The following is a 23,472-nucleotide window of genomic DNA, read 5'->3' on the forward strand; positions in this document are numbered from 1 at the left end:
CTCAACGCCTGCAGCACTCATCTCTGAGGATACCTCACTTGAGGAGTCAAAACACCAGGGAGGTGTATGTAACATCCATCTGTGTGTAAATCCTGCCTCGACAGAAATGAGCAGGATAAGGGCGCTTCAACACACTGCTGATAGGAACCAAGAAAGTTTAAAGCTGAGGCTTTGCTAAGGACCCAAGTAAACCATGGAAAGGCATCTTTAAGAGTCAAGTCGAGTCAAGTCTACGGCATCAAAAGTTAATTCCATAAAAAGAGATGGAAATTCCTTCCATCCACTAAAGTTTTGAGGCTTTAAGTAGTCAAGCCTAGAAACAAAGTTCGAAGAAAACAGTGATCTCTACACAAGTGCTGAAGAAAGGCCATCATACCACTAGGGATATCATAGGTAAGTGGTGCAGTAGTCTTTGGTGAAGGACAAAGAGAGCATATACACAAACCACAAAACACCAATAAAACTCAAACAGTATTTCATTAAAAAAAATAATTCAAAACACATGTAATTCAACATTTATTCTTTCTTCTCACTGTCGTCTGGCGCAGGGTCTGTTGAAGGCTCTTCCACTGTTGCACTGTTGCTCTCTGACCCAGTGTTGCTGTCGCTGGTCCCTTCTTCTGCCAGACTATCCACTCCCTCTTGGCCGCTCTCTTTATCTTCAGGGGTAGATGTTCCTTCTTCACCATTCTGTTGACTTTCTGTAGTTTCCTCTGGGTGTGTCTCTTCTGCAATCAGATATTTTTTCACTGTCAGTCTGAAGGCTAAGATTTACTCTTCCTAAATACGCTGACAAGCAGTTCTTGGGGTGAAATGTGGCAAAATTACTATTATTGCATACTGGCATTCAATGTTAAAGCTGTTCCAAAAGCCTTAAATCAAGACTTTCAGAGAAACAGCCAACATCCATACTTGGTCCTTGGCTGTTTCTTGTTAAAAATGAAAGAACAAGGATTTTGGTCTAACAGCTATTAATGCAATTTTCTTCAGTCTTTTCCCTTAAAATATGAGAAAAAAGGTTTAATAGCTTCTATGGAAAACTTGAACTGGGAGACCTCAATCCCCTTTCCGTCATATCAAAGAGGGATCTAGATCTCAAGTTAATAAGCAATTATGCTGGCCCAGGTCTTCTCTCTATCAGTTATAAATTCTATGCCTTATACACAGGACACTGTGAAGAGTCTGAATTAACCTGAACTTCCACCCCACCCTGAACTCACTGTCCTTTCACCTTCCCACCACAACCTTAGCTGGATCACCTAGTTCTCCTCCCACCCCAAGTGTCAAAAATATGGCACAATTCATGAATTTTTGTGTCATCTGTGCGTAGGGGACACGCTAATCTTTTCTGCAATGTTCTAATTTTAGTATATGAGCTACTGAAGTAAGAACAGATTACCTGGTTCTTACACGAAATTCTCTTTTCTTTCCCTTCTTCCTATGTCACACACTTACCAGACCAACCTTTTTTTTTCCTAGGCTTTGCTCACAAGGAGACTAATATATATTTGTAAATATCAATATAAACGCCATATGTGTTCACAAAAAAAAAAATCCAAACAAGTTAGCTAGGTAGTTCAAAAGTTTACTAATTTCTCTTTAATGATCTTGGGAAAGGAACTTATCTTCTTTAGGTCAGTTCCTCATGTGCAAAATTGGGGGAAGGAAGGAACGGAGTGGGTAATGGAGGTTGGATTAGATGGCTTCCAAGTCCCTTCAAGTTCTAAATCTATGAACCTATGCACTGGGAGTTCTCTCTTTTTTTTCTGAATCATGCAAAACATTTCCACATTGACCATGTTCCTACCCACCCATCCAGAGGAAAAAAAAAAGAAGAAAAGAGGAAAATAATTTGCTTCAATCTGCACTCGAAGTCCATCTGTTGTCTATCTGGAGGTGAATAGCATTTTTCATCACTAGTCCTTTGGAACTGGTGGATCATTACACTGATCTAAGTCTTTCACAGCTGGGTAATTTTTACAATATTGCTGTTACTGTGTACAATGTTCTCGAGTTTTATTCATTTTACTTTGCATCAATTCATACATCTTCCCAGGTTTTTCTGAAACCATCTCCTCTCATTTCTTATAGCATAGTATTATTCCATCACAATCACATATTACAATTTGTTCAGCTATTCCCCAATTGATGGGCATCCCCTCAATTTCTAATTCTTTGCCACCACAAATAGAGCTGTACGAACATATTTTTGTACATGTGGGTCCTTTTCCTTTGATCTCCTTGGAGTATAGCCCAATATACTGAATGTGGTATTGCTGGATCAAAGGGTACCCTTTGGGTACAGTTCTAAATAATTCTCCAGAATGGCTTGACTAATTCAGAGCTCCACCAACAGTGAATGTGTCCCCATTTCCACACAACCCTCCTAACATTTGTTATTTTCCCTGTCAGGTTAGCCAATCTACTGGGTGTGAGATGGTACCTCAGAGTTGTTTTAATTTGCATTTCTCCAAATTATTAGTGATTTGGAGCATTTTTTTCATGATTACTGATAACTTTGATTTCTTCCTTCGAAAACTGCCTGTTCATATCATCTGATCATTTATCCCCATTCCCCTGATATCCTTGACCTTCCTGTTTCTCCAGGTGAATTTATTATTTTTTCCTAGCTTTATCCTTTGGTAATTTGATTGGCATGACACTGAATAAGTAAATTAATTTAGGTACTACTGTCATTTTTATTATAATAGCTAGGCGTACCCATGATCAATTAATATTTCTTCAATTATTTTGATCTGTCTTTGTTTGTGTGGAGAATGTTTTGTAATTGTTGAACTAGAGTCTTCTGAGAATCCTTGGCCCAGACATGATTCTCCATGCTTCTGGAGCCCCGTTCTTATGTGGCCCAATGTAAGATTGGTCCCTTATCCTATGCTCAAGTTGGTCATCTGAATTTCTCTCTTCTTTTTTATATTTGTATCTTTAAACCAAACCAAACTAAACTAAACCAAACCAAACCAAACCAAAAACAAGCTGCTGGGATTAGAAGCCAGCATTCTTCACATTATCCTGATTCTATAACACTTTATTCCCCCTCAGTTTGAGGGGCATAATAGGTAATCAAGGTGCTAATGATTCTATTTTTCATTCTCTAGGAGATATTCCAGCTTAATGGATTTCTCCCAAGTGACCAAATAGGTAGAATATAAATCCTCAGGCCCAAAAACCTACTAAGGTTTGGGACTGGTCCCCCTTTCCTAGGAGAGGGATGTGTCTCTCAAATGACCCCAGAAGTAATTTTACATATAAAAAGATTCCATAAATCTGAACGCTCACAAATATTCTTAATCCTTTACTGCTTCCACTAACAGGCCGGAAAAAAATCTTTTATAAATAAGCAAGAGCTTATTTACAAATGGTGAAATGAAACAAAGGACTGTGTGTTTTGTCTAGCGGTAAAATTTGATGAAAACAAGATTCTGATTCTCAAGCTCTGCTTTAACCACAAGATGTGCTTTGCTCTCCAAATTTACCAAGATCAAAAACATGTTCATACTAAACAGTAAGAGACACAGATAATTAAACTTTTAATTTTACTATCTCAAGTGTTAGTCTACTAAATTAAGTTTTTACAAGGACAATATTTACTTTTCACATGTGAAATGAGGATGTAAAACATCTGAATATGAAGCCTGTGGGTTTAAAGGATGCCTCTCCCACTTAGAATTAATTAAGGTTTGGGAGAGGGGTGGGATAGTATCTGGTTGCTTCTCCTATGAATATTTTTAGACTGATCCTGCCTGTACACTGGAGAGGATTGGTAGCAGGTACTAGGTGGTAAAGGTTTAAAGGAACTAGAAAATTTAAAATGGACTCTCCCAAACAGTGTGGAACAGTGAAATGAGTACTGGCTTTGGAGACAGATGGCCTGGGCTCTAATCCCACCTTAGAGTATGTCATCTTTGGCAAGTCATAATCTCTGGGCTTTAGTTTCCCAATCTATAAAATGAGAGGATTGGACCAGATGGCTTCTGAGGTCCCTTCCAGTACCAGATCTATGAATTCTACAAAATTTTACAAGTTTTCTGGGGATAGCTGTCATTATATACAAGAAAACTGATATTTTCTGAATTATTATTTTCTGATAACTTCTGAAGAAAGAAGAGGAGTTCAGTTTGTTTGAAAGCCTTTACTTAGAAGTAGATTTTTAATCTGTTAAGGCCTCTCTAGATAATTTTAGAAAGGGAAAGGTTAAATACCATATCCCATAGCCCACACTTGGAGGAGTATGCTTTGGCCTCACTTCACAGGGCTTCAGACAGTGTCACAAGGACACACATTACTACCTGTCTCCATTGGAGTGCTTTCCTCTTCCTTCTTCTCATCCCCTTTGCTGGCTGTCTGGTCATCCTCAGTGGTGGCTGCAGCGGTAGCAGCGGCGGCGGCAGCGGCAGCACTAACACCACTCTGACTGCGCTCTGCCTGCTCCATTGCTTCTTTCTCTCGTTCCTCCTGCCGTTTGCGTGCTTGTTCCTCTGCCTGGGCAATTTCAGCTGCTATTTTTTCCATGTCCACCTCCACTTTTAAGCTACACAACTAAAAGCCAGAAGGAAAAACACAGCCATCTTAGCACAGTTTCACTTTAAACAAGTAAATGTGGCTTAAAAACAGATTTATAAATATACACAAAATGTCAAATTGCATGGCTACAAGAATGTGTGAACCTAGGCCTTCTGTGAGATAAATCATCAGTTTCTAGTTATTTGTCATTTATTTATCAGTGAGACAAAGAAAGCCATGAAAGTTAATGGTTCCAAAAGCTCTCTCACAACTGTTATTACAAAGCAGTCAATATAATGAAAATACAGGAGTGAGTAGAGGACTTCAATTTCTCATCTTGAGTTACTCAAATCTAAGTTTACTAGTCATTATGAGAAGAGTTACCTGTGAATCACATCTGATGAGAACACACATTGAAAACTTCATACTTATGCATACTGTTTGATAGTTTTACTATAATACATAAATATATTTAAACTAAATTCTAATTTTGTCACAAATGAACAGTTGTTATAAATTAGTGGTAAGTCACTCCTCTTTCAAAAAGAGATAAAAATTATAGCAAAATTAATTTGGAGAGTGGCAGCACTGTGTAGTAAAGAGCTGAGCTCAGAGTCAGAAAGACCCAAGTTTAAGTCCTACTTGTCACACACAATGGCTGTATGACTATGGTAAGTCACTTAACCTCTCAGTGTACCAAGCAACTCTAATACAACCATAGGTTGCAGAACACTTGCTGCTAACCTTTGTTGGGAGTTTTTCTGGAAGGGATTTCCCTATACCAATGAAATCAAAAGTTGGTTCCAAAAATACTAAAGAAAAAAATTTCCTATCACAAACAGAATTAATAAATTAAACTGTTACCCTCTTGAGTTCATTATTAAATGAATCTGTGCTTTCTAAGAACTTCCTCTTCTTTTCCTGGTGACGTTCTTCTATTTGTAAGAGTTCAGCTTCTAATTTTCTCTGTAAGACACAAGATCCAGGCTCAGAGTGTTTTCTAGCACACAGATAAGTTTTTCCTTTTGTCCCTATTCACTTCGACACAAAAATCTGGTTATAAAAATCCAGCTTGCTTTTTCCAATGGTTCTTCCGCCCCCTCCTCTTTTAAATGGCATGGCATTAAAGAGTATTTTTGAGTTTTTCACTTTATTCTCTTATAATATATCATGTCTAGATAATATTTTTAATATATTGAACTCAGGAAAGGGAAGTGAATGTTGAGTCCATGTGGTATAGTGGAAAGCGTAAAACTAGAATAAGGACCTGAGTTTAGATCCTGCCTTTGGTACTATCAAGCTATGTAACTCTGGACTGTCTCAGCTCCAGTTTTCTCATCTGCAAAATGGGGCTAATAACAGCACTTACTTCACAGGGTTATTAAGAAAAAAATAAGATAAAGCGCTTTGCAGAGCTTAAAGAGCTATATAAACGTCAGTTATTACTAATGCTGTTGTTATTCAATAGTTCCAAGTTAACTGATTAACTCTCAAACTCTTCAATAATTTCTTTAAAGTAAAATACATCAAAAAAAAATCAGAGTTAGCAGGTATCTAAGTTAATCTATATTTTTAAAACTGACAAATTCCCATTACAAGGTACCATACTACAATTCAAAATGATGTATTATTATGCAGTAAATCTCAAGGGAAGACCTCACCCTTAATCTCTTCCCCAAACCCAAGAGAGGTTAAACTGAATGTACAGGCATTCAACATGTACTTTCATGCAGAGTACAAAATCAGGTCACCTACTGCACAGCTTTACTCAAGAAGTGACAAATATTTTCTCAATAAGCAGTCTTTACCTGATGGACCATTAAGGACTGAACCTGTCGTTTAAGAACCTGCATTCTGGCTGTGGTAACGACTGAACGAACATCTGGCACCACACTTTCACTTAATATCTCACTGATTAGACGGTGGTTTCTCTGGAAACGGGCAGTGGCTGTGTGCTTCATTGAAAAACCATCATCATAGTCTGTAATAAACAATATGTTTGTGAAAATGCTACCCACAGCCATAAACATGGGACAGTATTTGCAAGGTCAACAATTAATTGCCCAGCTAGCAATTGTGCTGGGCTTATCCAAGAATGCTATGGCACAAAGCCATGTAGTGGCCACTCTGATGTTAAACACAGGCTAGGACATGCAAAAATCACTGGTCAAGGTGAGAAGTCTCCCACAAACTCTTACAGGATAATGAATACCAGAGAAGGAGCTGGCTAAAGTGCAATGGGAGACAGAAGTCATATCTTTTTTTGGTCTCGAGGCTGCTCAAAGCACTGAATGAGTTTGTGTTTCACTCTTGGCAGTGAATTAAGAATTTAAGAGTAGGTAAGTTATTCTGAAGTTAACATAGTGGAACCTTCCTTTATTTTTAAAATTTTATGATACTGTACTATAAATGTCCATTTATTAAATTAAAATATAATTTGTTTTGGCTCCCAGAACTCCTGGGAAGGACTAACTGCAAACACTCCCCTGCATCCAATGCCTTTTTCTTTTTAATTCAAGTCAAGACCAATCATAGGAAAAAACAAGGTGCCTGTGCTGGGGGGCCCTCCAGCTTTCTTCATCTTTTATAAACATTCAGGAAGAAAATCCTGGTCACAAATTGAGAAATTTATCAGGTATTCTGGAGACAATGAATATGAAAAACTAGAAACAGCAGCAACTGTGCTATTTTTTAGCACAAAAAGGGAAGTGGTAATGAAAGGTCTTGAAGGATTATGCCTACTATTCAAGACCTCCCGTTACTTAGCTAAAAAAGCCCATCCCTTTTACCATCTGGATCCTCTGCAGGTTGGATGCTCATATAAGGTTCTCCTTTCTCCATTCGGGACTGTCTCTGCCGACTTTCCTCCTCTAATGCAGCTTCAGCTCGACTTTTTGCATTGATGTAAGCAAGGTATGCAGGTGAATTATGATAGGCCTTCATAGATTCATTATACTCTATCTGCAATTTGACAGAATTGGTTTTTCACATTTGTGATTAAAATATCCAAATGGTCTGTTCTGTGCTCTTACCCTACTTCCTGACACATTACCTTTTCTGCTTCGTATTCATTCAAATATTCTTGTTTCTCTTCATCAGTAAGGTCTCGCCACATCCCACCAATAATTTTGCCAATCTCCCATAACTTTAAGTCAGGATTAGAAGCCTTTACTTGGTCCCAAACCTTAAAAAGAAAACATCCATACTTTTAATATTGGTCAAAAGGACATGTGGGCTTTCAAATAGTCTTGGGTTAAAAAAAAAAAGACACACAAGCCAACATTTAAAACCATTATTAAGGTTTGAAATTATACTTAAAAGAAGAAACAAAGACTCCACTTCTTGATATTTTGTACCCACCTTTCTACTGTATCTCATATAGGGCATCAGAGGCTTATCTGGTGGCTTTGGGGGTTTGGGAATTGTAATGCCAGAGGAAGCCTGTAAAAAAAAAAAGAACTGGATAATCAGTTGCAAATAGTAGCATATGGCAACCTGGAAATAGACATATAAAAAAAGGTATTTTTTCTACTTGTCCATTGATACTAAATTCAGTTTTCTCCACTGAAAGATATCTTCACAAAGGCATTACCAGAAAACCAAGGAAATGTCTCTGAAGGTACACTGCTTTGTCAGCTTTAATACTAAAGCTAAAAAGGTGGTAAGGGGAAAAGACAAAGCAGCATGAAATGATGTAGACATCAGAAATATGGATACATGTCAATGACTTACAGTTGAAACACCAACTGGCATTCTATGTCCTTTAATTTACAAACATTTGGTTCCAATGACATACAGTCAACACTTGATTATCTGCACCAAACCCTGAGCCTTCTCAGCACTTACCAGACATACCTACTCTGCTGAGAGGCTACTTTGTCCTTGTTTTGTAACCATCAGCATAGTACTCAGACTCAGTAGAATTCCAACTTCAAAACCAACCAACAACACCCGCCCCCCAAACCAAAAAACCAAACTGACTCCAGACCAAATCAACAACCAAAATACTCAAACCTTTACTTACCAACCTTAGAAACTGGTTACCTTTCAATCCTGTTTTACGCTTGGTTTAAATAAAATCAATGGCATAAGCACAGGATGGGGGGAAAATTACTATGTAGTAATTCATGTGAAAAAGCTCTGGGGGCTTTACCAGCTTAAAAAGAGCCAACAATGTGACAAGCCAACCCCAGACCCTGGGATCTTAGGCTGCCTTAAGGCAAAGAGTGTTTGGAACAAGACAGATCCCAGTTCTATCGCTTGCACTGTTCTGAATATTTTGTTTGGTGCCAGGAAACATATTTGAAGGAGACTGAGGCAGTGAAGATCAAAGTTATGCAGGATGGGAAAACCATTTTATACAAGGATGTGTAGAAATAGTTGGATATGTTTAGCCTGAACAGGGCAACATTTGAGTGGGACATGATAGCAATCTTCAAGTATTTGAAGGGCCAAACTAGTTAATAAGATATAGAATAAAGTTCACCTCTTTCTCTCTAGTGAATAGGTAAAAAAATTATAGGTAGCAGGGAACTAAAGGACACAGGGTTCTAAGGTATTTGGAGATGGAAAGCTATGTCAACTATAAAAAGCTCCATATCACACAAAAGTGATTTTCATGTAAATTATAGAGAAGAGGAAAAGAGAGGGATAGAAAAGGGATTTAGAAGAGAGAAAAAATAAGGGGAAGGGAGGGAAGAAAAGAAAGAAAAAGAAAGCAAAGTAAGGGGAGAGGGAGAGCTAAGTAGAGGATTCTCACCACATTACTAATAACTGTGTTAGATGGCTGATGACCTCAGGCCCAAGAAGTTATTTTGGGGCCCTTGTCCTTGGAGGCATCTAGGTGGCCCAGTGGATAGAGCATTGGCCTTGGAGTCAGGAAGATCTAAATTCAAACCTGACCTCAGACACTTACTAGCTTTGTTGCTCTAGATAAGTCATTTAACTTCTGCTGGCCTCAGTGTCCTGAACTATAAAATGGGGCTAATAATAGCACCTACCACCTAGGCTTGCTGTGAGGATTGCATGAGGTATCTGTAAAGCAGTGACTGACACAAAGTAGCTGCTTAATAAATTTTTATTCCCTCCCTCCCCTTCTCTGAATGTCTAAAGTTTTATTTCAAGAACTCCCCATAACAACGAAAAATACTGAAATGGCAGGAATGGAGGAGTGAAGTCAGACTCTAACATACGAATATACTACATTTTAAATGTGTAATTTGTAAAATTCATTTCTAAGTTTGGTATGCTAAACACATTTTCTTTTAAAAAGAAAGTTATAAGCGAGGGAATGTATAGACCATACAACACAGACCATATCTCTGATTCTTGTTTTCAACGATTGCTTCACATGAGGTTAACTGGATAACAATACATTCCAACTGAATTGAAAGGGGGTGGAAGGAGTCTCTTAGCCTGCAGCATTTTAATTTGCAACATCTCTTGAACAATACACACTTCTTTTTTCTGATACTGCTACTGGTCTGGTGCAGCCCTGCATCAAGAGGGACTAGTATAATAAATAGCCTACTGGTTGGTCTCCCTGCCTCTAGTCTCACCCTACTCTAGCTCATCTTCTGTTCAGTAGTCAAACTAATCTTCCTAAAATGCAAATTTGAATCCTTCACCCCTGCCATTCAATGAACTCTAGTACCTCCCCATCATGTCCAGGATCAAATATAAAACTGTTTGGCATTCAGAGCCCTAAACAACCTGCTCCCCCTACCCCCCCTTCAGTCCTACTATACCTTAACACCGTCTGTCCCATCTCTCCTTTTTCCCTCGCCCCATGATTCAGTGGTACCCACCTCCTTGCCGTCCCTTGAACGAGACACTCCACCTCCAGGCTCTGAGCATTTCCACTGGCTATTCCCCATGCTTGGAATGCTCTCCTTCACCTGTCCCCTGGCTTCCTTCAAGTCTAAGCTAAAACCTCATCTTCCATGAGAAACCTTTGTTCCTGATTCCCCATGATGTCAGTCCTGTTAATCCCTTCCCTCTGCTGATTATCTCTAATTTATCCTGTCAATCATCTCGTTTGTATATAGTTATTTGCACCTTGTCTTTGCCATTAGACTGTGAGCTCCTTGTGGGCAGAGACTCTGTCACTGCCTTTGTACTTCCAGTGTTTAAGTAACGTCCCTGGTACATAGTAGCACGTAAGAAATGCTTGTTGACTGACTGCAGCTCAGGCAGCAGTTATCTGAATATAATGGGAATAAGCAGAGTACAGGTAAACTGACATAACCCATACTGCACTCAAATTATGAAAATCTTACCCTAAGTTGTAAAGCAAACTGGCAACTTCTGGGCCTATCACCAGAGTAGGGTATCTAAGAAGATATCTACACATTTCTAAAAACTATTACTCAAAGAAGGGCATCTTTATTTTTTTTTAAATTTAATTTTAAAATACTTCTGTGGCAAAAATCCTCAACTTCCAGTAAACAAGAATGTTATTCCAAGCGGTAAAACCACTACACTGGTAATTCTACACTGTTTGGATTCCAGGGAAAGAAATAAAAGAATGAGGTGGAAGGACAACCTTAACATTTCCATATTTCTAAGCTTTTAGAAAGAAATCAGAAACACTTTTGTTTTTTTTGGCTAGGCAATGGGGTTAAGTGACTCGCCCAGGGTCACACAGCTAGTAAGTGTTATGTGTCTGAGGCAGGAGGGCCAGTGCTCTATCCACTGCACCACCTAGATGCCCCCAGAAACACTTTTAACGATTAAATTGTGGTAGTTTTTATCCACGTTAGGATCTAGACGATTGACCATTTTTTCTTAAGAAAGGTTACATTAGTGATATTTTTTTCCCTAATAGATTTCCCCCCATTTCCTGAGTGACATTTTCAAAACATTAGCACACAGGAAGTTTCCCCTACTTATAACCAGCTAATTTGCATAAAATATGGTAAAACCTCTTTATTAAGAATTCTCAGGAAACAAGTTATTCTTGATAGTTATTTTCTGGCTGGCTCAGGGCTTACCCCATCACCAGTATTTTAACACCTTCTATGCTTTCAAGCCTCTTAACTATTCTGGATAAAAATATTTAGATAATTTTTAGCTATAAACACCTAAACAGAAGATACTTTTGCTTGATGACTTTGGATGGTACTATACTGTGATACAATGATAGTCTCAGGGCCCTTTGTGGTAGGTATGGCTGAGAGCTGGGCTGTAATTGTTCCTCTTATCCTTTCTAATTTTCCTTCTAATCTCGGAAACCTGATAATCAACTTTAGTAGAACTACAGGTAAAGTGAGACTAAAATAGATGCTAAAGGAAGTCATGTAGCCTCATCCCTGTAGTAAAATGCCTGAGCTTTAATATGAGGACCTTAGGACATCTATTTTTCTTGCTCACAGAGATCCTTTTGGTAATCTTCCTTTTGGTAATCTTTGGTTTTTGTATGTTTAGAATAGGTGAGGTATTTACTGAAGAACTATTTTAAAACTGTGTGTGTATGTGTTACTGCTCTAAAGCTGATGAGATGAAATTTCTGTGAGACTCTGTATTAAGACACTTAGATCCAAGCTATGAATTAATTTGACTTCACAATTCTTTGTGAAGAGCTTATTGCTATCATTAGAATTAAAAAAAAGTTTCACCAGTGCCTATAGAAATGTAGTATTTTTTTAGTCTACAGATTGAGAAAGAATGGAAACAAGGTTTTAACATAGAACTGAGGGGAGCTCACGGGAAGAGACTGAACAAATGACCTCGCTCAATCATACCTTTCATTTTATCGAGGAAGAACTAAGGTCCACAGAAGTAACCTGTAACTTGCCCAAAGACACAGAACTTCTTAGGAAAAGAACAAAGGTTTGAGTCCACATTTCCTGATTCTGAACTTAACTTCAGGGCTCTTTCTACTGCCCTGCATCATTTCTTAGGGATCCCTTGAATTAACTGACTTGTATCCTCAAATCTTAAAATATGAAAATAAAACTTTGAGCATAGAGACAATTTTTTTTCCTAGGTTGTTTCTGGTTCTGGCATACAGCAGGCACTTAAAACACGCTTGCTGACTTAAAAATAGAAATTCAGAAGGAGATTCTCAAGTATAAATGGGCAATCAAGAAGGTGGTTTTAAAATTCCTAAGTGAGCAATATTAGAAATGAGTTAACTAAAAGAACAATGAATTAAAGTGTCAGAAACCAAGGACTGAAATCCCACTTCTGTCTTTTACTAGTTATAACACCCTGAGCATTTGAAGTAACTTCTCCAGTCCTCAGTTTCCCTATCTAGACAATGGAAGTACTTGTATCACCCATCTCACAGAGTTGTTTTATCAAATAAAAATACATGTGAAAGCCTATGTCAGATTCTATTTATATGTTTTCAGAGGTCAGTTTACATACACAAGTGTAAATAGTTTTGCATTTCAAGTCCGTTCTTCACCCCCCCAATTATATGACCTATTTGCGTCAAGCCCAAAAGGTCCTCTTTAAAGGGGGTTTCTCTACTTTTATGGGGTCCTTTGAGAAGAACTGTGTTTTCTTTTGGCTTGCAGCACTGTAGTATGGTAGAGAAAGTACTGGCCTTGGAGTTGGGAGACCTAGGTTCTAAGGCTGGCATTGTCACTAACTAGCTTGCGTTTGTGGGCAAGTTACTTAATCGGTCTGGGCCTCAGTTCTCATCGTACCTTCTATTATTCCAATATAGTCTGACAAATACTAACAACACAGACAATAAAGGTGAACATATTCATGCTACTTCAGGACCTTTCCACTGTTGCTTTTTTCCTTTTGGTCTGAGGGCTCTCAACTTTAACAACTGTGCCTTTACGATTCCTATAGTACCCAACAGATGTGCCCAAAGTTATGAAAAAGTACTCAAGCAGGTGATCATAATGGATGAAAATTTTTCTATAAAAAATCTTTTAGCTAGATTCCAGTGAGGGTAAAAAAACCAAAGAAATATAAAATTCATACAGGACTGAACCTATTAAGGGTTTAGAGATAACAGAAGAGATAGTGTTAAATACTTGTAGAGTATTTAGATCACCAATTTTAAAGAGTTGACAGCTAAGAACCAAGAGAACAGATGCCCCAGAGTTCACGTCCACAACGTCTGAAGCTGCCAAACTAAAATTAAAAGCTTCATTTAAAAGGCCGCTCAGTGCAAGGCCCTATTAAAGTTTAGTTAGTTAATACCTAAATCTCTCAACCACAGGGAAAAATATAAAGAAAGCAACTAAAAAAGAACCCAAAGAACCACAAATTCCTAAACTCAACCATTTACATACCAGCCCACCCTCAAGTCAGCATTCACTCCAAATGCTCTGTCCTAAGATATCAATCACCAGGATGGAGTAGGGGAGAAGGGACTAGATGTCAGGACAGCAGTTTTCCAGCTCTTCCTGATGTGATCTTCAGAGTGTTCCCTCATTACTCAGTGGACAATGAGTTCACATGTCAGACACACTCACTTTTAAGTACAATATGCATTTCAAAGTAAAAAGAAATTATTTTGAGATTACAGACACCATCAGTACTGATAATCAAGAGCTGACTGTAGAACACGGCATCAAATTGATTATTCCATTGAATTTGCTGCCTGCATAACTTTCTGCCAGTATTTTGAATTAACTAATATAGATTGTGTTTTTTCCCTTTAATTAAACATATACATATTAGCAATCTTTCATAGTCTTGCCATTTCAAAGTTATGCACCCAGGCTTAGGAAAACAAAAATGTACATAAAAGTTGTATGCATTAAGGAATGCATACACACATGCACACACTTAGGATTCTCTTCTAAAATACCATGAAATAGGCATGGCACATAAAACTTGATATGCTTGTGAAGTACAAATCATGTAGAAACAATGAAAAATCTAAGACGAGAAGAATCTATCAAGCCAAGTAATGGACTTAGCAAGATAGACACAAATTTTGATAATACCAAACTTCCGCTCACAGTTTACTACAGGGTGAGAGGGTTTCTTTAATGGCTACCATAATCCATTTTACTACCCATAGCTAGAAAATAATTCTACAGTAACAGCCATTCAATGAATAAGTTTTAGTTAACATTATAGTTAGGTGTTTGGGAATAATTTGGCTTTTTGATCTCTTCTCAAATAATTTGTAAGTTTAAGGTAGGGTACTTTTGCTTCTTTAATAACTAAATTTATTTGTATGGGACCAGCCTCATGTTGAATTTAATGCCATCAAATCCTTTAATAACATATTAAAGCTTCATTTAAATTAAATAGCACAAGAAGTTTTGAAACAACTATTTCTTATATTCCTTTTTCTCCCTACCCTAGAAATGGATGTTCATATTTGTTCATCAAATTTTGACCTGAAAGATTTACTTCCTTTTATACAGCAGAGGCGACATCAAAAGCCTTATCTTTTCAAATGAAGAGAAGTAGGCTTGCTTCCTTTTGGTGGCTGCTTAGGGATCTATTATTAAACCCAAAGAACAAATGAACTGCCAGTATAGTGAGGTGGGGCCTGAAATCTCAAGTTTCTGGCAGACCAGGACAATGCTTGCTATCCCTTACCTAGCCTACTCAATGGATTGCATTCTTAATTAGAAAACTAGCTTTTTAATCTAATCCCTAAAACAGCAGATGAAATTGATAATACCTCTCTAGCTTAAAAGGAGACATTTAATCTACAAAAATGTATGGTTTTTTTCTACTTTCAGTAAGTGAGTTCAGTATTTAGGCTTCCTCCTACTGATCAAGTAGAACAAGCTATTCCTTTGCTGCAAGTATTTTTTTCCCCCACAACTCCATTTTGGGGGAATGTAAAATATTACAATGGAAGTGCACAGAATATTGGAAAAAGCAAAGTTAATTTTGCAGTCAAATTATTTTTAAAAAATGGCCGTATCCATGATTTGGAAGGACCTAATTGAAGCCATTTCTGGTCAATTCCAGGTGTCTGCTGGATGCTGTAATAGTTGATTCTCCTACCGTGACCCGGCTGTTGGTGCCCGGGTTCCCTCCCAGCCTGTAGTTGTTGTAGGCCAGATGACTGTATGGATTGTATCCCACAAACCCTGGTGTGCTGGGCATTTGCTGATGGAAACAAATGAGACAAAAACACGAATGAGAAATGAGCTCAAACGAGGAAAACACAGAAATGAAAAATGATCTGCATATGGCATGCAAAAGCAACCTAAACTTAAACAAGCAAATGATGGGTTGCAGTCTGGTTGGCTTTTTCAATACAGAAACAACTCCAATAGAAACCTGCTTGCAGGTTTGTTTTTGTTTTGGCAGATAAAGCATTTAGGTTTTACTACAGATTCAGAATTACTTTATAATCAACTAAAATGGGCATGGGTCTAAAAATGACAAAGACATACATTCTAATTTATGCTATTAAATGGTAGAACTTAGGGATATATGGTATTTTGAGACAAGAGGCCTGGAAACATGATACACCAGAGGTCCTGGAACATTTTACATACGAGACACTGTTAAGCATTATGTGGACACCACCAATGATGTCATCTACCAAACACACAAATAAAAACAAGCAATGGATCTGCTTTCAAGATATATATATATATGTATATATATAGAATATAATTGCATGTAAATATGAGAAATGACAAGCACCTGATTAACTAAGACCGGGTTCCCGAATACAGGGGAACGTACCTTGTGGAATTCAATGGATGTTAAACACATGATTTAAAAACAAAGACTTGTAAGAAATGCATGGATTTTGTTTAAACTTTCTTTTTGGACTACATTCTATTCTTTAAAAAAAAAGCCATCACTTTTATAAGCTCCTTTTTCTTCTTCCACTTCCTCTTCTTTGATTCGTCTTCTAGAGCTCAATCTCGAACACTTCCTGAATTTTGCCTCAAAGTGTACTCTTCTTTAGTCAATCCCTACATAATGGTCTTTAGTTTTTCTTTTCCTATTTAGTCCTTTGGTAGCACTAGACATTTTAAGATTGCAATTCCTTAATTTGCAGCAGAAACATTGTGTTTTGTTAATACAGTGAAATGGGATCTTAAATGGCCCTAAGTTCTTTACACACAGGAGCCTTATATGATTGCTAACAGTTACTATAAATATGTCCAGTGTTCATGAGAATCACAACAAAGATGCATAAGGAGAATGCAACAGAGAAACTAAAAGTAGTAAATTCTTTTCTTATGAAATTCAAAACCAAAACAAGCTGACAAAAACCATTTCATCTGAACATCTGATTCACAACTTTAGCCCTGTATAATGTAGATACCCAATTCATAAACTCACCGATTCAACTGTTACTAGTGCAAAATATAAACAAGTTTCAAAATATGCTGTTGTGACCCAAACTTAGTGTCTAAATACAGTGTACAAAGAAACACTGAATTGAAATATTAGGAGAAGTAGCAGTTGACCAACTCCTAGTCTTTCCTATTATGGAAGACGCAAAAAACAACTTAGAGTCAAAACCCAGAAGAAATGCAAATGTTAGTGATGAGGCGCATTTATTCTGAGTAGTACATTGGGTGGGAGTACAGAAAAAAGTGAGGGAAAAGAGCATTAATTTGACATCAATCTGTTAAGTTACCAGAATTGTTACCAATCAGTATCTAAGGCAACATTATGATGATACAACAATGTAAAACTTTCTCAAGACAGGCAGAAATGCATTTTTGTATTATGCAACAGAAAACACATGTGATTTCTCAGCTGCTGTATTTTAAAATGAAACACTTAGAACTACACATAAGAAGATCTGTTTTTACCTAAACACTGGCTAAAAGTGACTATTTCTATCAACAAGATACTTCCAATAGGTTACAAAAATAATGGGAATTATTACAAGAAAATAACATAAGAAAAAACAAAAACCAAGGGAACTACAGAACTAAAATGAGAAGCTGAAATGTTACAGACCATATCAATCTCAAAACTAAAGTATATTTAGATTGCAAACATTTGTTCAATTTCATCTGTATTGTGCCTAATACAGTACCATAGAGATAGATTGTTAATAAATGTTTTTTGATTTAAGGGTATATACTCCACAGACCCCTCAGAGCCATTTGTCTGTAAGACACAGAAATGCTGACATTTGTGACTGCTTAAGACTTGTGTAAGTTGGCCTATTTGAAAGCATGCAATATGATTTTAAAATTATTTTAAAAGCTCTCATTACATAGAGGACAAAAGAATTGCTGATAAATGTAATTAAAACATAGCTAAGCTGAAGTAATTACCATAGTGATTGTCTGATGGGGGAAAGGCACATTAGTAGTAACACATAAAGAATCTACTATTAATGCAATGCAAAAGCTCAAAATAATCTGATATATGGGCATAGAGGTTTTATATACATGGGTTTGTGATATAGTGAACTACCTCAATGTTTCTTAAACTCCAAAGAAATCAGGTCTATTGAGGTCTGAAGAGCTAACTGTTCAACATCAGATTTGCAGACTGGGCAATTACTTTCATGTTGACCAGGGAAGGGTCTCATATGCACTGGGCCAGATCTTGCTGAGTAAGTAAACTACTCCATTGTAACTATGACTATTTCTCAGATCAGTAAAGTATTATTTAATGAAATGTAACAATGCTAGTAATCTAATATAATATGGCCCATCTGTAACACAGTCCTTCCCTAAACAGCATGAAATGAAAATGTTTAGCAAGTGCTTGAGGGTTATTATAAAACTAGGGATTTCACTATTCTAAAAAAGACTATATAACTTTTTTTTTAAAAAAAGAATTACGGACAGAAGGGAATAAGCAACAACCAGCTAAGGCAATTTTTTTTTAGTGCAGAAAATGGATGTTCTAATGGGTAAAACCCAAGTTTTTTCATTTAATAAAATGATGGATGGGATTAGCCTAGATGACCTCTAAGATCTCTTTAAGCTTGAAATTCTATGGTTTCTTTTTACATGATGACTACTGCCAAGATAAAAGAGGTGAAATTAGAGTTATGATTATCACAGGGTCCTTACTTTTTCTCAGTACAAGAAAAACTCACCATCAGGAATTTTTTGCAATTGAGAGATCACTGTATCTTGGCAGTTTATTCTTTTAAAATTTCAGGGTTAGTTCAAGGCAAGATGTGAAGAGATTTTAAATATTTAGTAGGAAATACTATTTTTACATGAAATGTTTTCATTCTGGTTGCTGTATTACTGAGTGATTGCTACTGGAAGACATCTGGGTTTTTGTAGCAAGGCCAGACTTGGCTATTACATTAACAAGAAAATTAAAACTTACTGTTGCAGGAGCTGGGGTGGGAGGTGGGGCATAAGATGGTCTTTCTGTTTGAAAGAAAATAAATAACTTCTTGTAAACAACGGAGATATAACACTAAGCAACAAAACTACCAATGGCCCTGTTTTGAAGAAAAATTTGAGAAAGAATATTTTGGAATTCCCATTTGCTAGGGCATTAGTCCCTTATTCACATAGTTTGATAAATATAAAAAATGAAACTTACTTGACATTTTGGAAGATTAAGCTCTCAGTCCCTTAACAATGAACTTGGGACACTAAAAAAAACAACAAAACAACAAAGAAAATCAAAAGTATGCATGAGAGAATGTTTTCCTAAGCAGTCAAAGAATATGATAAATAAAATAGTGTTTCTGGGTAAAACAATTACAAATTTTGCCTTTTTTCCTTTTTCAAATTCTATAAGAATGTGACTTGGAAGCTTATTTTCCAGAATTAAAATGACTATTCCAAATTATTGGGGGAAAATAACAGTGATTGGACTAGTGCAATAGTTTTTAAAAGCTTACCCTGAAATTCTATGAAATTACTGAGCTATTCTCATTTCAAGAAATATTTGCTGATAATATAAGCAAAAGTAAAGACTTTCCTTTTAAAAATTAATAGTAGAAAGAATATAGCTAATCAGCAGTTGCTTTATATTTAGTACCTTGGAAACTGCTCTTTATTACTATTTTGAAACTGGGCAAAGAGTAGGAATTTCCACTGCTTAAGGGAAAACTACAACTATCAAAAAGAGAAGCAGCTATGCTACATAAGAGCAATGGATCTGAAATCAAAGGTCTTAGGTTTTAAATCACAAATCTGTCCTGTAGTTTTGGGAAAGTCACTTAATCCTCTCTGGGCCTCAATTTTCTCATCTGCAAAAGGAGGTGATCAGACTTGATCAAGAGTTCTCAACCTGGGGTTCATAAAATTGTTTTAAAAAATACTTTGACACATGTATTTCAATGGAATTGGTTTCCTTTGCTTCCCTATAGTCCTGCACATTTTATTTGTTTAAAAAAATACTATTCTGGGAAGGCTTTACCATACTGCCAAAGGGGTCCATGAACACAAAAAAGTTTTAAGAATCTTTGAATTGGATGATCTCTAAAGTTCCTTGCAAGACTAAATCCTATGATCCTATATGTCTGTTTTAATTAACTGTAAGTTTCACAGAAATAGTAGTGTTTCATTTTATTATATTCCTGAGATCGGACAAAGGATTCATGAGCATAAAGTAACAATGCTTCAGGGCATCCAAGTGCAGTGGAAAGAGCACTGTCTCTAGAGTCAGAGAACCAGGATTGTAATTCCACATCTGACTATTATTTACCTGTGTAACCTTTCTCATCTGTAAAATGATAGGGGTGGGGCAAGGGGTAGGGGGAGGAGATTGGATTAGATGGCCTCTAGGGTCCTTTCCTGCTCTAGACTTATTAAATTACCATTGTGTTTATCTTAAAAGGAAACATTTCATTCTAAGTACATATAAATGAGAAAGCTAATAAAAAAAAATCAGAAAAATGACAAAGTTAAGTATCCCTTTAGTAAAAGCCCTAACCATTACAGGATAACTTTCACCCAGCATCACACTCAGTGACTGCAATGTGGAATGAATGCATCAGACAAAGATGATTTTGGGGGGCATGTATCACCCCAACAAGGTTCTTTAGAACAAGGGGATGGGACCATGTCTACAACGGGATGAGAATTCCTGGTGGATCTAGCCTCAATTACTCTAGGAAATTTCCCTATTTTTAAGGAAGAAGCGCATGCAGATGTTATGAAGCTCTGGCTATGGAGTATTCCTTTACTTAACGCCCTCAGTCAAGCTGTCACCTTCGAGCTTGCTCGGCCGGACTCCGGCCGCACTTCTGGGAAGAGGAGTGGAAGAACCGGGTTGCTCCCAGGGGATGGAAGTTAGACTGCGACTGTCCCACCCAGACCTCCACATTTAAATTCTCTCAGTTAGGAGACCGACACGGATAGAGGAGCTCCTCTGGGACCACGGCCTAGACAAAGAGCTCCGGTTTCCCGGTCCCCGGCCGGCGGGCTGCCGGTACCTCAGAGAGCTCCAGACGCCACACTCCAGCTGGGGCCGCCCTAGGCCTCACTCCCTCTCACCCCGCCTCACAGCCGCCCCCACCGCCCAGTTTGATCTCGGGTTCGGGGAAGAGGCAGGGGCGCCGCAAGGCTCTCACCCCCGGCTCAGTGGCCCCGTCCTGCTTCACTTACCCGGGCTCTGGAGAGAGGCCGCCGCTCCGGCTCCTCTTCCTTTGTCCCGCGCAGGCCCCGCCCCCTCGCGCCGCGCCGCCGCTTTCGCGGTCGCACTTTCGACACACGGTTGGACTCAGGACTTGAGCCAGCGGCGGCTCCTGGGAGGAAGGAAGCGCGCGAAGAAGCGGCATTGCCGGGTGAAGAAGTCTCTGGCACCGAGTTCGTCTCTCTTTTCCCTCAAAGTTTCTCGAATTCCGGAGTTTTTCTAGCGGGGCGTAGATTCGCCACAAGCGCGGGAGTGGGAGGGGCAGGGAGGAAGACGACAGCCCATAGACAGGAAGAGGCCCACTTGGAAGCGTAAACGCAGCCGCTCCTGGAGGCGTGGCCAGCGCGACGAGGCGCGGGGTGCGTGGCGAATGCGGCACCTCGTGGCCCAGAGCGCGCGCTCGCACAGCCTCTCAGACTCGAGCTGGGGAGGGAGCGAGACTCACCGTGGCGTAAGAATGTGGGCGTGCGTGTGCACGTATGCATGCGTGTGCGCTACCCCAGCTCAGCGCGTGCTCCCTCAGGACCGTGAGGCGAGATTGCTACCTTCTGCTCTGAACTGAGCCGAGTGTTAGCCATAATCCGTCCGTGGCCTGGCCAAGATGTATGTCAGCAGCAAATAAATTCTTGAACGAGCGGCGTGTGAAGGAGAAGTGACCCGCACTGGAGGATGGGGTTAGGATTTTTAGGATTCAGAGCTGGGAGAGATTTGAGGGATAGAACATACAGGCATCATCCATTTGTTTTACAGAGGGGGAAATATGTCTAGAGAAGTTAGCCGACTTGCCCAAGGTCATGCAGGTAGTACATAGCAGAAGCTAGAGGCATCTCCAAATCCATGGTTCCTTTAACAACAAATTAGGGGACCCACCTGCCATATTACCCCTGCACCCTAGCATTTCTGTATACTGTGACAGCTGAACTGTAGACTTATGCTCCCAAATCTAGTGCTTTTACACCTACGATGGGCTTCAAAGCAGTCTTTCAGGGAAAAAAAAAAGGGGAGGAGATTGTCTCAAAGAGGACAGCTTGCATCCTGGGGATGAGGGGAAAGGAGGTGGTTGCCAGGCAGCTAGCCTGCCTTGTTTCCATAGTAACCTGCAGCACTTCAGATCATAGACTCGGGAAGTTAGAGTTGGGGAAAAAATCTTACAGAACCTCAGCTCAAGAAGATCTTAACGGAGAGACTGGGGTTAGGGGAGAGAAAGCCATGAATTTGGTTGTGAAAAAAATTACATCTTTATTTTCACTAACCTTTCCCTGAAATTTAGCATTTCCTTCAATTATGAATTTTTAAAAAACACACACATTATCCTGAGAAGAGGTGTGTAGGTTTCACCAGACCGCCAAAAGTGCCCAGGACACCTGAAAAAGTTGGGAAGTCCTGTAGTCATTTTTGACAGTTGAGAAAACAAGACCTAAGAGATGAATTGATTTGGCTTAGATCAGTACGTTAAATTAGGTTAAGACTGGAGCTTAGGTTTCTTGATTACCAATCTAAGTGCTTTTCTAAGCCCTTTTTCTCCCTAAAAAAAAGTGTGTGTATGTATACACACACAAATACATATATCTTTTGCCACTTTAAGGCTTCCTTTCTCCTTATTCTACAGCTTTATCATGATCTTTTAAAGCACTCCTCTTTCTACCCCTCCTTCTTTGGCTTCCTTGGTGGGGAACCAGGGCCTATGCTGTAATTGTTTGTGCTTCAGGTCAAGGTCTGAGTAGAAGGCCACATATGCCTTTTGATTTGAATATATAGCATGGTCCCAGGATCTTCACTGTCTGCCTACTATGGCAAGCTCTTCCTCTCTCCTGCCTTCTTATTAAAGGCATTTAATTGGTAGAGGTATTGTCCGTGTGCCTCCCCATATTCTCCACCCCGAGTCTGTCCTCTTCTCAAGAACTACCTTGTTTCCCTTGGAAACTTGTAAAATGAGGAGGAACTGCAAGCAATTTTATAAGATTTATGTAAACATCCCTGCCTCCTATTAAGAGGGGAAATAGCTATAAACTGGAATATTTATTCATTCTCAATGTTCCTTTAAAAACCACAGCTTTTAAAATCAAAGAATTAAACATGAATCGAGATCAACACTATAATAAGCACAGATACGATGGCTACAGGTACTTAGCCCTGTAAAGCAGACAAGTAAAGTAAAGCAAATACAGAGACCAATATACTAAAATATGCTTGATCAGACAATATGGCATTCAGAATTTGCCCTGCTGAGTGGAGGTGCGCTGGGTGGGAGGTTGGGAATGGGTAAGTATGGGATAGTTTGTCTGTCATTATTATCGTTTCACTTTAGCTCTACAGACCAATTCCTACCAAGACATTACCCCCTTATTTATTCCTGCTTCCTTTTTCACATAACTTGGAGAAGGAAGAAAGTAGCTAAAGAAAGAGAAATTCAGAGGCTAAGGAATAGAGTAGATCTAGGGAAATGCTGTGGGACCTGATGGGATGGAGGTG

General features: G+C 38.6%; 1 protein-coding gene and 1 non-coding gene across 3 annotated transcripts; both read right to left on the reverse strand.

Annotated features, from left to right (window-relative positions):
- Positions 1-458: 458 nt before the first annotated feature.
- SMARCE1 (SWI/SNF related BAF chromatin remodeling complex subunit E1) lies at positions 459-21,081 on the reverse strand. 2 transcript variants are annotated; one of them, XM_020997516.2, is made up of 11 exons: positions 20,973-21,081; positions 18,958-19,009; positions 18,736-18,779; positions 15,463-15,567; positions 7,882-7,962; positions 7,574-7,705; positions 7,311-7,482; positions 6,330-6,502; positions 5,386-5,487; positions 4,308-4,557; positions 459-728 (listed from the first exon to the last, which is right to left on the reverse strand). In XM_020997516.2, exons 2-11 carry the CDS (start codon positions 18,962-18,964, stop codon positions 517-519), a joined length of 1,278 nt encoding a protein of 425 aa, XP_020853175.1. In that variant the 5' UTR covers positions 18,965-19,009; positions 20,973-21,081; the 3' UTR covers positions 459-516. The 2 variants fall into 2 exon arrangements, with proteins under 2 accessions (XP_020853175.1, XP_078012157.1); XM_078156031.1 differs by lacking the exon at positions 20,973-21,081 and adding an exon at positions 20,939-20,960.
- On the reverse strand, positions 1,286-1,392 carry LOC144458039 (U6 spliceosomal RNA). The gene has a single exon (XR_013487597.1). It is a non-coding gene; the product is annotated as a U6 spliceosomal RNA (small nuclear RNA).
- Positions 21,082-23,472: the final 2,391 nt, after the last annotated feature.

Source organism: Phascolarctos cinereus, unplaced genomic scaffold, assembly GCF_003287225.1.
Source record: "Phascolarctos cinereus isolate Bilbo 61053 unplaced genomic scaffold, phaCin_HiC Scaffold_5;HRSCAF=322, whole genome shotgun sequence".
In the NCBI taxonomy this organism is placed as follows: domain Eukaryota; kingdom Metazoa; phylum Chordata; class Mammalia; order Diprotodontia; family Phascolarctidae; genus Phascolarctos; species Phascolarctos cinereus.

Excerpts from the sequence above, each read along its gene's own strand:
- SMARCE1 (XM_020997516.2), bottom strand. Across the intron at positions 5,488-6,329 it reads AGTCCTTAATGGTCCATCAG|AGAAAATTAGAAGCTGAACT; the intron begins GTAAAGACTGCT and ends TGTGTCTTACAG. Across the intron at positions 729-4,307 it reads AAGCACTCCAATGGAGACAG|AAGAGACACACCCAGAGGAA; the intron begins GTAGTAATGTGT and ends ATCTGATTGCAG.